At 43.2% G+C, this 13,771-nt stretch overlaps 2 protein-coding genes and 1 pseudogene across 2 annotated transcripts; 2 read left to right on the top strand and 1 right to left on the bottom strand.

Annotated features, from left to right (window-relative positions):
* The first annotated feature begins 936 nt into the window (after window positions 1-936).
* Window positions 937-8,629, top strand: LOC103631932 (GYF domain-containing protein). Its single transcript, XM_008653777.3, has 10 exons — window positions 937-1,197; window positions 2,075-2,142; window positions 2,257-3,159; window positions 3,244-3,325; window positions 3,463-3,501; window positions 3,839-4,483; window positions 4,578-7,293; window positions 7,625-7,788; window positions 7,866-7,925; window positions 8,009-8,629. The coding sequence occupies exons 1-10, from the start codon at window positions 1,113-1,115 to the stop codon at window positions 8,365-8,367; spliced, it is 5,121 nt and encodes a 1,706-aa protein (XP_008651999.1). The 5' UTR covers window positions 937-1,112; the 3' UTR covers window positions 8,368-8,629.
* Window positions 8,630-9,766: 1,137 nt separating this feature from the next.
* Window positions 9,767-10,986, bottom strand: LOC103631933 (uncharacterized). The gene has a single exon (XM_008653778.4). The coding sequence runs from the start codon at window positions 10,736-10,738 to the stop codon at window positions 9,908-9,910; it is 831 nt and encodes a 276-aa protein (XP_008652000.1). The 5' UTR covers window positions 10,739-10,986; the 3' UTR covers window positions 9,767-9,907.
* A 717-nt stretch (window positions 10,987-11,703) lies between these two features.
* Window positions 11,704-13,397, top strand: LOC103633672 (uncharacterized; annotated as a pseudogene).
* The last annotated feature ends 374 nt before the right edge of the window (window positions 13,398-13,771 follow it).

Below are 13,771 nucleotides of genomic sequence, written 5' to 3' on the forward strand. Positions count from 1 at the left end.
AGCGGTGACAGATCGACGACCTTGTTTTTATGCTATTTTGTACACATATTTATGCTAACGTCAATAAGTTTTTATGTTGCCTTCTCTGGACCGGCTGAGCGCCCGATAGAGCGTTTTCCTATTCTAGTAGGAACGCATAATTTGAGGTGTTACACGTTAATTTTTGACTTACACTCTTCCATCTCAGGGCTCCTTTGGATCGGAGGGTAGGCGTAGGATTTTTGGAGGATTTGTGTTCCTATGGATTTTTTCCTATCTAGGTCTTTGGTTCACCGGAAAAGAGAAAGAATGGTTCCATAGGATTTCAGTCTCGTAGTTCAATTCCATAGGAAAGTAAAAAAGAGCTCAGACCTCATGGAAAATTTCCTTTGCATGAATGGACACGTCGCGGCGCACTGTGATGCTTTTGCATGTTTGACGGCAACGGAAGAGAAAAGGAATTTTCTTTTTCTTTTTGTATAAAAAGATTAATGGACAAACTGTGCTGGTTTCTTTCCTACGGTGCTACCAAATGGCTTTCCATCCAGATTCCTGTAGTTTGAGTTTCCATAGGATTGAAAAAATCTTACACCTCAATTCCTATGTTTTTTTTATTCCTGTGTTTTTGCTACCTGTGTTCCAAAGGAGCCCTCACTTTTGATGATCACTTCTATTTACCTCTTGTCACCCTATATTAGATTGCTCACGAATGTGCAAGTTTTAAAGTGATCATATGAGCATATGATACGTTCCAAAAAAACACCATTACATGATAATAATTGCATTACCAACTCCAAATATATAGACATTAGTTACATGCACTCATAAATAAATATCGGTAAATACCTATTTGTAAAACATTAATAAATAATAACTATCATATATTTATTTATTAATAAAAAAGAATATCAACAGTAATACAAAAGACAAATACTTAAACTTATTTACAGAGAAACCAAGGGGCCTGTACGCAAATGTGGCATCCGGGAATCGTGTGCCGTGGTCTGCGCCCGGTTTTCTATCGTAGCTGAAGGGACACCCCACACCCGCCCGCTCGCTTCCGCTCCTCCGTTCCCAAACCTCCCCAACCAGCAGCTCTAGGGTTTTCGCCGCCGCCGCCGCCGCCGCCGCCCATGGCCGCCACTCCGGACCGAGCCAATGCCGACCTCCGCCATGGCCTCTCCGTCGACACCCCCCTGCCGCCCCAGATTGCCAGAGGTAACCGCTCCGCCCCCTTCTCGATCCGCACGAAACCCTAGCTCAGACCCGCTTCTCGGTTTGGTCTCGATTCGGTTCTCGTTTGGCCCTTCGATCCGCGCCGTAGCTTTAGGATTTGCGGGGGCCTTTCGGCGGGTGTTGGATGGCGCTGCCCCCATGTGTTTTTGTGCTGTCGTTGCCGGTTAGTGAAGCGAGTTCGTTTCGATTTGGTTGGCCTGGATGGCTGGATGCAATGTTCTGGTTGCCTTCCGTATGGATTTTGGGGGCTCTTGTTTGACTGATTGGATTCGTTTGAGTCAGTTAATAGTTCTTATTTTTGTCGTTGATGCTAGCAGAGATCCCTCTTATTATGTTTGATATCTATGTTCTGTGTAGATTTGTTGTTGTGGCTGAATGTCTCACTACATGCAGATCGGTGTGGTGATGTTTGATGCACCCGTTAATAATATTCCTATGTTGCATAATGTCTCAGCCCTATTTCTTAAAGCATGCCTTAGCTTTATGTCGTGGTGCTACTGCTACATCTATTGCAGGTTTAGTCAATGCTTATTCATTTGATCTCTGTACAGAAGGTACTAGATCGTTCTTGTTTTTTTGAATTAGTTTCACGATTTATGGCATTCTCATGGTAAAAGAAAGAACCTGCTTGAACTTTAGAATACATTGCAAATCTCCTTTATCCAAATATATACATATCAGTCATATGGGAAGGTTTATCACATGTTTCTCTTGTTTGATGAATCGATAAAGTTACAGTTATCAACTAGGAATAGATGAAGGGTGCATCAGCAATAATAATAAGTCATTTATAAGTTAATCTTTCCACATTGTTAGTGCTATTTCGATACTGTATTGAAGTAGCTTTTGGTTGGCGCAGAGAAGCAAGGCCTTGATACTGAAATACCCCTTTCTCCTCAGTGGCTTATGAAGGTGGGGGAAAACAAGGTCAGTCCTCGAAGAGATACTTCAATGTCATACATGAAGACTACATTAATAGGGTATTTGTTAGGTTTATATTAATATCATACAGTGATATATATGATTGTTTGTTTGTTGAAGGATCCTGTTTCACATGGTATCCGCTCAGATGTTTCAAAAACATCAGGGGCTGGTGAAGACCAAGGCTACAATACGAAGAAAAAGGATGTTTTCAGGGCTTCAGTTCTTGATGGTGAAACTGGGCGTCGTGACCGCTGGCGCGATGATGAAAGGGAACCAAATTCAACCCATCGGTGGAGTCGCTGGAGGGAGACAGATAAGGAACATGGCGATGCACGCAAAGCGGAAAGATGGTCAGATGACACCTCCAAGCATTCTGTGGATGGACGTCGTGTTCCGCAGGAGCGCTGGGGCGATTCCAATAATAAGGATGGCAGTTATGACCAACGACGTGAGAATAAGTGGACTGCACGTTGGGGTTCCAATGATAAGGAGTCTGAAAATTGGCGTGATAGGTGGGGGGATTCAGGCAAAGAGGGTGATGCTTACCGTGAAAAAGGTTTATCTCACCATGGGAAGGATGCCAACAGTTATGAAAAGGATGACAATATTTCTCGTTCATGGAAACCTAGTTATTCCGCAGGCCGTGGGCGTGGAGATTTGCCAAATTATACTTCTCAGACACTGCCGAAATCACCTGCTCCTTCTGGATATGGTAGGGGGAAGCTAGACAATGATTTTGCAAAGTTTCCAAACAGTCGTGGAAAGTTCACATCTGGTACAAGTGCAATCAGTAGTGGATCTTCACGACCATTCCATCTTGGTCTTCTTTCTGACAGACCTGGTGGTATATCAGATCGTTCGGCATTCAGATACAGTAGGCTGAAATTGCTTGACATATACCGAAATTGTGATGTCACTGATTTTAAGTTATCTGTTGATTGTTTGGAGGAACTCTCTGTGTTCATGCAAGAGGATGTTTTAGAACCTTTAGCACTATCTGCTCCTGTTGCTGAAGAAGCGGTAATTATGTTATTATTTTCTCACTAGTGTCTTATTTCTGTGGTATCAAAACATTCTTATCTAACTGCTGAGTTAAATTTGTAGACCATTTTAAAAGCTATTGACAAAGGGGATATCGTAAACAGTGGTGTCCATCAGGCTTCTAAAGATGGTTCTGTTGGAAAAGGTAATCCTGATGTGGTGCATTCAAAACAGCTAATTTTTTGTGCCAAATGGTTTATATCTATTTTTTTGATAGCTGGCATGTATATATACTATGTATTGTATGGTTTCTCATTGAATGCTGTTTTTATTTTTCTCCAGCTGGTAGAGAAGACCAGCCAGGAGGTGTGGAAGTCTCAGGTGCGTTGACTGGTTCTGTTTACATGATGTTGTTGTTTACATCATCTCACATGGCTGAACAAGCTCAAGAGATACACAGAGTGGCCATACATGTTTTGAGCATTTCTGTTTCAAATGTTACTAATCTCACATAATTGGCTCTATGCCGTTAATTCACACAAGACCCTTACATATAAAAGAAAAAACAAAAGTACAATTTATGATGAAAGTAGCATTACTGGATGACTCGTTTGTTCTGTTTCCTTTAGCATATTGTTGATGACTGATGTAGTTTGAACTTTGAAGCTTTCAAATTGTTCTTAACCCCTTAAAAGTTTTTTGTATTTATCTTTAACAGGTCTTGCTGGAAATACTGATTTGGCAGCAAGAGGGGAACCAATGCATCCTGCGACATCTACTTATGTTGTTCCACAAAGGTCACAGTTTATTGGAGAACATAAACTTGGACCATCTGAATTTGGGCATCAAATACCTAATTTCTTAAATCAAGAATCAAAAACTGTTGGCATGTTGGGTTTTGATAACTTTGCCAGTCCAGTGCATTCTCATCCTAATCCAGAAAACCTCTCTCTATACTATAAAGATCCACAAGGTCAAATTCAAGGCCCTTTTTCTGGTGCCGATATTATTGGCTGGTTTGAGACTGGTTATTTTGGCATTGATTTGCTGGTTCGTCCAGTGAATGCACCCCATGATGTTCCTTTCTTAATGCTTGGGGATGTTATGCCTCACCTGCGAGCAAAGGTAAGGCCCCCACCAGGATTTGCCACTTCAAAGCCAAGTGATATGCTAGCTCCAGAGACCCTACCTACAGGGAAGTTTGTCAGCTCTAGCATGCAAGCAGGATCAACTGGCATTGGAATATTTGACAGTGGGCCAATCAGGAAAGATAATGCTGTTGAGGCTCAAAATCGTTTCCTGGAGTCACTTATGTCCAATAGTGCGCGGAATCCTTCGGCAGGCACTATCTCTATAACTGGAGGTCCGTTCCTGTCATCAAGAGTTCTATTTCATATTAGTTTCTTAACCTTTGATATCTGCATTTTCTTGTCTGACACTATTTTCTTCTGAACTAGGTATGAATGAACTTGTTAGTACTAGCTTTGGCAACATTTCTGTGCGCGGAGGTGAGAGCGGGGTCAATCTGAACTATCTTTTGGCACAGAAAGGACTGTTGGAGAGACAAAACTCTTTGCAAAACCCTGTTTCATATTGGACAGGAGATGCTCCAGCATCAAAAGTACATCCCATGGCTGATACATCTCGCCAATCTTTGCAATCTCAAAATGTTGATTTACTAGCCATGCTGCAACCAAAGGAGAAGCCTCAAGTTCCTACTGGTAATTCGGGTCTGCCACTATGCTCCAATTACCCTGAAGCAAGTATCGTTAATCCCAACTTGCATAGTGGAGATCTTGCTCAAGGGGCTCTTAATATGCGTCAAGATATGCAGAACTCCCAGAACATTGGTATTGGAGTTCAACAACACAACTTAATGCCACAAAACCGACCAGCTTTGGCTCAGTTGCCATCTGAGAAGCTTGCTGAGATGTCTCAAGATCCACAACTGTTAAATATGATTCGTCAAGATCTGCAGAACTCCCAGAACATTGGTATTGGATTTCAACAACACAACTTAATGCCACAAAACCGACCAGCTTTGGCTCAGTTGCCACCTGAGAAGCTTGCCGAGATATCTCAAGATCCACAAATGTTAAATATGCTTCAGCAGCAATATCTTTTGTCACAACTACAGTTGCAGTCTCAGACACCTTTTACACCTCAGCCTCCACTCTCTATGTTGGACAAGATGTTATTGCTCAAGCAGCAGCAGCAGCAGCAGCAACTGCAGCAGCAGCAACAACAACTGCAACAGCAACTGGAGCAGCAACAAAAGCTATTGTTGCAGCAGCAACTGCTCTCTCAGATGGTGCCTCACGCGCATCCTAATCAACACACTGATGATTCTTATGCATTGAAGTATACTTCTGTGCCATCTGATGATTCTACCAGTCTTGGTTTTAGAAGAATGCAAGAGGCTATTGAAGTAGATCAGAAATTTTCTGTCCATGGTATGCAAGTGGGTCAACAACCTAGTCAGTCAATTATGAATTTTAGAAATATGGATGGTATAGCTTTATTGCAAAATCCTGTAACTGCACTGCCGGTGCCCCATGAAACTGCTGTGGGTGCACTTCCAAAAGAGGACCACTCTCGTCCTGGAATGTCGGAAGATTTTGCAAATGTCGACTTACAATTGAAATCAACTATGGTACACTCAAAGCTGGTGGAAGTTGCAGATAGGAACGAGGGTTTTAAATCTCACGAAGTGGACACTGCAGCAGAAAAAAATAAAATGTCTGAAAAGGAGTTGAATTCTGGATCTACTATAATCATGGGGAGTGCTTCTGATGAAGCTAAGAATTTGCATGAACCACCACTAGATCCAAAGTCAGAAAATTTATCTTCTGATATTTCTGGTCAGGTTCAAGAGTCAAACCTGTCTGCAGAAGATACGCCTCCTGGCATCACAGCAGCTGTGGCAACTGAAGTAAAAGTTACTGATACACAGGAGACCAAAAAAGCAGAAAAGAAAAGGAAGCAAAAGAAAAAACAGGCTGCTGCAGATGCTGGCAAAGGAACATCAAAGGCGGTTGTAGCCCAGCAGCAAAGGCAGGAAACTGAGGTTGACAATTCTGATATTGGTGGTAATAAGCATGATTTAACAGATGATACAGAGGAACTATTTTGGGGTTCACCTATCAGAGTGCAAAATGAGATTTTACCCTCCAAAAGTTTTCCAGAGGAACATGACGCTGACAAAGCTGAATCGCAGTTTAGTTCTCTATCATCTGATCCTCATAGCATGGCAAGCCAGCGTGCATGGAAACAACCTACTCAAGGTCTCAGGCCTAAGTCACTGCTAGAAATCCAAGCTGAGGAACAACTGCGTGCACAGAAAGGATTAACTACTGAAACTGCTAAGCCAGCAGCTTCAGTTCCTTCAATTTCTTGGAGTGGCATGTCAATATCTTCCGAGCAACATTATGGGGGTTCAAATATATCATTGGGAAGTATGGAAAGTGCTGTTGAGAGAAATAAAAGAAGCCAGTTGCATGATTTGCTGGCAGAAGAAGTTCTGGCGAGGTCAAGCATTGCAGATAATGAGAATAATGCCAACGATGCATTTTTCTCTCCTCTGTCGCCTGCTGCTGTTCAGGCTGATGCTCCTGCCCTTGATGATAATGACTTCATTGAGGCCAAGGACAAAAAGAACAAAAAGAGGTCAGCAAAAACAAAAGCTTCTACTGTGAAGGCTCCATCACCTGTTGTTTCCTTTGATCCACCAGCTATTTCGATGCCTTCTGAAAAGGGAAAGTCTGCCAAGCAAGCACAACAGGAGTTAGAAATATTGCCAGCTCCACCAAGTGGTCCATCGTTTGGAGATTTTGTTCTTTGGAAGAGTGATCAGACTAGCTCTGTGCCTGCTCCAGCATGGTCTAATGACTCAGCAAAGGTGCAGAAACCTTTGTCTTTGAGAGATATTCAGAGAGAACAAGAAAGGAGAACCGCATCTATCCAGCAACAAGCACCCTCACCAACTCCAGCAAAGGTGGCCCCGAACCAAAGAAGTCATGTGAATGCTTCTTCCTGGCAAGCTTCTGGACCACCTCCATCACAGGCAGTTGCCCCTGTCCAAATGAGTTCCAATGCTCCCAGTCATTCCAGGTCAAGTGCTGAAGATGATTTGTTTTGGGGCCCTTCTGAGCACTCCAAACAAGATACAAAGCAGTATGTCTTGCAGCAGCTCTTGCATTTGAATTGATTTAATGGTGTTGCTTTCAAGATACTATTACACATTTTTTCAGGACTCCATGCTTACAAAGGATTAGTGAATTCATCAATATTCTAAATTAACAAAATAAGATCGAACTTCATACTAGAAATAGTTGCAGAAAGGATCTCTTTTGAAATTTAATTTAAAGCTTTATTCCCTTGTCTAATTTGTTTGAGACTTTAAAACCTTTTAATAGCTATTTTCGTTGGTGTATTTGGATCACTAAAGATGGATATACGGATCTGCAAGAATTTTTATGTTTTATTACCATGATATCGTAACCAGGTCTGAGTTTCCAAGTCTGTTGAGCCAAAGCAGAAGTTCCATGATGAAGGATCATTCTGCACTGAATCGTCAAAAGTCTCAGGCAGGCAGATTGCCAGTTCCTTCTGCTGCTACTGCAAACCAATCTGGCAAAGGGAAAGCAGAGGCTACAAACAAGCAGACTGGTATACCTAAAGTTTTTTACTCGTATTCTTTAAAGACTATCATCATGTTCAAATTTCTAACATCTGTCATCATGCAGAGGCAATGGACTTCAGAGATTGGTTGGATAGTGAATGGGCCAAGCTTACTGGAACAAATGGTTATAACTGTGTCTTGCTTCAAGTTAGGATAATTCAATCTTTTGTATTACTTCTGTTAATTCTAATACACTTCCCCTTTCAGATGTAAGCTTCCTTGAGTTCTGCATAAAGCAATCAACTACCGAAGCGGAAATACTCCTCCATGAGAACATTGGTTCCCTTGACCGCAACCACGAGTTCATCGACAAGTTCCTCAACTACAAGGCCTTCCTGTCAGCAGATGTGATCCACATGGCCTTCCAAGCTCCCAGCAGCCGTGGTGACGGTGCAGGGTGGGCAAACCCTGCTGCTGCAGCTAGAGGAGGCACGGTCATAGACGCGGAGCTGGATGGCGGCGGGAAGAAAAAGGGGAAGAAGGGGAAGAAGGTGAGTGCCGCAGTGTTGGGGTTCAACGTGGCGAGCAACCGTATAATGATGGGCGAGATCCAGAACGTGGATTAGGAGGATGGCGGCACACCAACACCACCGTGTATATAACATAGTTTGGCCTTTGGTTACATGCCACCGAAGTCTCAGGGCTCGAGGGAAGCTGGGGGTGCTCGGAATGGCGGTCTGGTCTACCTGTTTTTGCCGAGGGTGGGAAACTGAGCTTAGATACAGGGTCATGTGCTGGTGATTTTGGGTTCCTGTAACAATTGGTTAGGATCCTGTAACGGACAGAAATATTTTCTTCAATAGAAACTCACCAGATGGATTCAGTTCAGTAGTTTGTGACGTCGTTCAGCTTTTTGCACGGTGTGGGCAGTGGCCCCAGCGCTGCCATCCCCACGTCGCAAGTACCTCGGGGCCATCGAAGGCAGACAGAAACAATGAGAAAATACATTTTTGGAGGTTTTTAGCTCGAACTGTGTATGCTTGTAGTATGTAAAATTTTATTTCACCAACGGATCACTCCCATCTAGGGCTAGAGCTGATACTTTAAAGATCTAGGACTGACTTGTAGATCAGGGCATCTTTTATATGAACATAGTTTTACTCACATTTTTTTTATAAAACTAATATGATATTAAAAACGCATCAAATTATTCATACAATATCTTAAAAAATTCTTAACATTTCTTGGTATAAAATCATCAGTGATGGTGGATATCAACCCCATCCAATATTTTCTTATCAATCTGCTATTTTGTTCTCCTATAGGTCCCTTCAACAATACATCCCTAGAATTTTCATCAAGGCTGTCCCGATTTCTAGGATCATAGATATCTGTAGAAAAAAAAACATCTTGATCGTCAATGCTAGTAGATTCTATCGCAAATGACTAGGTGCCTGTTTGTTTTGGTTTCTAGCAGCTTCTGGCCACCAAAAGATGCTGCGGACTGCTAAACGCTCAGCTTTTCAGCTAGCTTTTATAAAATTCGTTGGAGCAAAAACCATAAAAAATCAATCTAAACACATAATCGGTTGAGTCGTTTTAATAGTAGGAATCCGTCACTTTCTAAATCCTGAGCCCTATGAATAACTTTATCTTCCTCCACACGTAATCGTAATGATACTCAGATTATCCCTACAGCCAGATTTTTAGAAAAGCTGGTCAGAAAAAAGTCGAACCAAACAGGCCCTAGATATATTTCTATGATCACTTACGTTGTCATCATCCGTGTTGATTTATGGAAAGTCTTTTGTGACTTTTCTTTAAATTGGAATGGGTATAACACCCTTTTGTGGGCACTTAATTAAATGTCATACAGGAAGTAAAGCACATGATAGAACGAGAATACGATATCACTGCTGATATAGCAATTAAATTGAAAGAATGATGTTGGGCTCAGGTCTGTACACTCTAGTAGAGTAGAGGGCTGCGACGACACGGAACAAGTGACAGAATGCACAAACAGCATGGTGAAAACTCACGATCTATTTGTATTAACCGCAGTTTGCACACGAAACAATAACGACACTTAAATTCGATCCATCAAATCGACCCTAGCAAAGTCTTATCTGTTGTATACTACTACTACTACTCTAAAAAAAACTGAATTTAAATCATGACTAATGCCAAGATCCGGGCTCCGGCTGCGTAGGAGCCACGGCGTGCGAGGACGGCTCGACGGCGACGGACCGACGGCACGTACGCGGGGCCCGGGTACCCGTACGGGTACAAGAAGCTGGCGCTGAAGGCATGTGGCGGCGCCTGGTACACCACCATCGTCTCGTATCCCGGCAGGTACCGGTACGTCTCGCTGTAGCCGTAACCAGATCCTGTAGCCTCGCCGCCGTAGTAGTAGTAGCCGTACCCAGATCGTGTAGCGGGGCCGTACGCGCCGCGGTAGCCGAAGTAGTGGTACAGAAGATACGGCAAGACGTCGTCGAGGGCAGCCGCCGGCTCCTCGTCTTCTCCTTGCTCGTCGATGTTGGGCAGGAGCTCTTCCGCCGCTGGCTGCGCTCCGACCTTCGCTTCCTCCTCCTCCTCGTCGCTCTCCTCCTGCTCCTCGGCGGCGGCGGCGTCCTGTGGATTGTCCTCTCCTGCAATGGCGGCGGTGACGGTCACGGTGACGGCGTCGGCAACGGCAACAGCTTCCGCGTCCTCCTCCACCGTCTCCTCAACGGCAACATCCTCCATATCCTCGTCCACTGTCTCCTCAACGGCGACAGCAACATCCTCCACATCCTCGTCCACCGTCTCCTCAATGGCGACAGCAACAGCCTCCACTTCCTCGTCCACCGTCTCCTCAACGGCGACAGCAACAGCCTCCACCCTCTCCTCAGGTGAGAGGACGTAAACCCAGTCTTCGTCGTCGGCCATCAGGATCGCTTCCATGTTTCGGCGGCGGCGGCGGCGGCGGATTGGATGAATCTCGGTGTGGGGCATCCGTGAGGCCGGATCTATCGATCTATATATACACACACATAATAACGTGATCGATCGGTCGAGCCCTCACCACGAACAAACAACGCGTAACAGACGCTGGCGAGTCCCTCGCGTTTTCCCTATCGTTTGAGCTGGGATCTAACAGAAAGCCGGGAAATTTGTCCTGCTCCTCGCTCCTGCGTCGCGTGTGCCGCCGGGCCGCAGCAGGTGGTGCGCGAGGTGAAGAGCAGCCTGCACCGGGCGCGGCGCCAGCTCTCATCCACCTCCACCGGGCGGGCACCTCCTCCTCCAGGGCCCTCTCCTGGCGATCCGACGCCCATTTGTCCCCTCCTTCCTGCAATCCAGTTTGGTTCAGGTTCCCTGTCTCTTTCGTACTAGGATCGCTAAAAATGACTGCCACAAACAGCAGCTACGAATCCAAGCTCTTAGAGCAACTCCAGTAGTTCTCTAAAAGACTTCCTAAATCAATAATTTAGGTAGTTAATATGAAAACTATTCTCCAACAGTTCTCTAAATGAACTTTCTAAATTTAACAACTTGTCATCTAACCTCATTTTCTCTCTACATTTGGCAACCATTTAACAACTCCCTAAACAAAAATGTTGGCTGCATTATATAGTTTTTGTGACTTATTTTTTATGTGGATAAATACAAAACAAAATTACAACCTATATTTAGAGAACTATTGGAGAACTCACATTTTTTTACTCCAAAAGCCATTTAGCAACTTCTTAAATCTGTGATTTAGAGAGCTAAAATTTACATAACTATTGGAGTTGCTCTTAGTTAACATTTGGTCATTGCTTACCTGTCAACTCAGTTGGTACATAAGGAGGCCGTGAATTATTCATTGAGCGAGAATGGTCATGCAAAATGAGGTAGAAGCCGCAGTGAAGATTTCCCTATTGGCAGCTTTGGGCTCGACTACAAATAAACTTGCCAAAGGTCAGTTAGATGATCTCACAGTAACGACGGTACGCTCTTCTGTATACTACCTGTACATAAAGAGTACATGAATTAAGATTCAGTAACCGAGGAGTGAATGCTAGAGTTGCTGATATTCATAAGACTGCTCTGCTCTGGAAACCAGCAAATGGTTTGTCCTATAGTTTCTGAAACCATCTCTGCACTGTGAGATGCTATACTACTTTGTATAGATGACAACTTTTTTTTTGGCGGAAATAGCATAAGTATTGCTAAATCAACAGGAATTCTGTCAGTTACCAGCCAATTTCCTGGCATACTGAATTTGCTGTGACTGACTGTAAACTGATCTGTAATCCTGTGATGCAAATGTTGATAATAAACTTAACAACTATAACAAAGCATTCACTGCTCATATGATAGATAACTCTGTGGTCTGCTCATACTGAAATTGTTTTCTTGTTTCTATTTTCGTGGCAATGGTAATGCATCTGCGGACAACAGGAGACCCTTGGAGTTAAAGACTCCACCAATTACTGCAGGATATTCGCGCACGTGATTCTACCATCAATGAAACCGCGTTTAAATTACAGGAGACTGCAGAAGCAGCTGAAACTGCTGCTTCTGCAGCACGTTCAATTGATGAAGAGAGAATATTTTTTTACGTTAGAACTTGAACGTCTGAAACAAGACCATGAGAAACAAGTTGAAGCATCTTCGCTTAGGGTAGCAGTCGCATGCAGTGCACATATCTTCTAATGCCTATCAGTTGTTACAGAGCTATGGATTAACTAGATTCAGGCCACCATGAGCATGGTTCATGTCAACAAAAATATTTGAAGTTGTCTGTATTTTTTGTTTCAGTTAAGGAAATCGGAGGAGAAAGCAAAGTTTCTTGTCGGAGAGAGAGATCGTTTGCTTACAGAGAGAGATTCTGCTCTTCAAGAAGCTCAGATGTGGCGCTCAGAGCTAGGAAAAGCTAGAGGAAATGCTGCAATTCTAGAAGCAGCTGTTGTCAGAGCTGAAGAGAAAGCTAGGGTCTAAGCAGCAAATGGTGACATCGGCATAAAAGAAGCCATGAGCCGACTTGAGTCTGCCATCAAAGAAAAGGAAAATCTCCTAGCCCTTGTGGATGCTCTACAATCTCAATTACAAAGGTTTGGCATCCATAATTCAATTTGATTCACCCAGTCGAAAGTTTCTCAAACCTAGATTCTTGTAGTCTTGTAGAGGCAGCTTGATGGATGATTATATGTTTTTTTTTTTCAGACAAGAGACTAGCACAATACATGTTTGTGAAGAGAGCTCGGAGCTCTCTCTACTGCTCCGAAGCACATGGAAGATGACAATGTTCATAAAGCTTGCATATACAGACCGAATACTGGTTATAGAGAACGTTGTTGAGTTGGATGATGAGGGAGTCGATAATCCCCACTCTTTTGAAGCGTCTGGTGTAAGGGAAGTAACCACAGAACGGGAAGAAAACAGGTTTGACATTCCTGTTGGTACTTGATGTCCGACCTTTTTGCGTGAATTGCTTAGAAGGCTTAGCTTGGACTGTGTGGCCGTTCTTGTTCACCGTGATGAGTTTGTATTGGTAGATTCTCACTTTAGTTCATTATTACGTTCTTGTTCAAGTTTCAACACGAGAGTTCCAGAACTTGAATCCCTTTAGACTTGTGCTCTGTCCCTGATGAAATAAAATAGCACATCTGGTGTTGAGTGTGTGAGTGTACACCTGAACCGTCATGTTTGGCAGTTTCTTTTTTTCTCAGCCAGGAAGTTCTTGTTGTATCCTGCAAACTGAGTTAGTAAGAGGGTGTTTGGTTCCTTTAGCCATTCCTATAAACTTTAGGGACTAAACTTTAGTCCTTAGAAATACTATTTGGAAGACTTATTTTAAGGGGTGTTTGGTTTCTAGGGACTAATGTTTAGTCCCTAGATTTTATTCCATTTTAGTTCCAAAATTACCAAATATAGAAACTAAAACTTTATTTTAGTTTCTATATTTATCAATTTATACACTAAAAAGGAATAAAATGAAGGGACTAAACATTAGTCCCTAGAAACCAAACACCCCCTTAGTCACCCTGTTTGGTATTTTAGGAA

The sequence above is a fragment of the Zea mays genome, chromosome 7 (genome assembly GCF_902167145.1).
Source record: "Zea mays cultivar B73 chromosome 7, Zm-B73-REFERENCE-NAM-5.0, whole genome shotgun sequence".
In the NCBI taxonomy this organism is placed as follows: Eukaryota; Viridiplantae; Streptophyta; class Magnoliopsida; order Poales; family Poaceae; genus Zea; species Zea mays.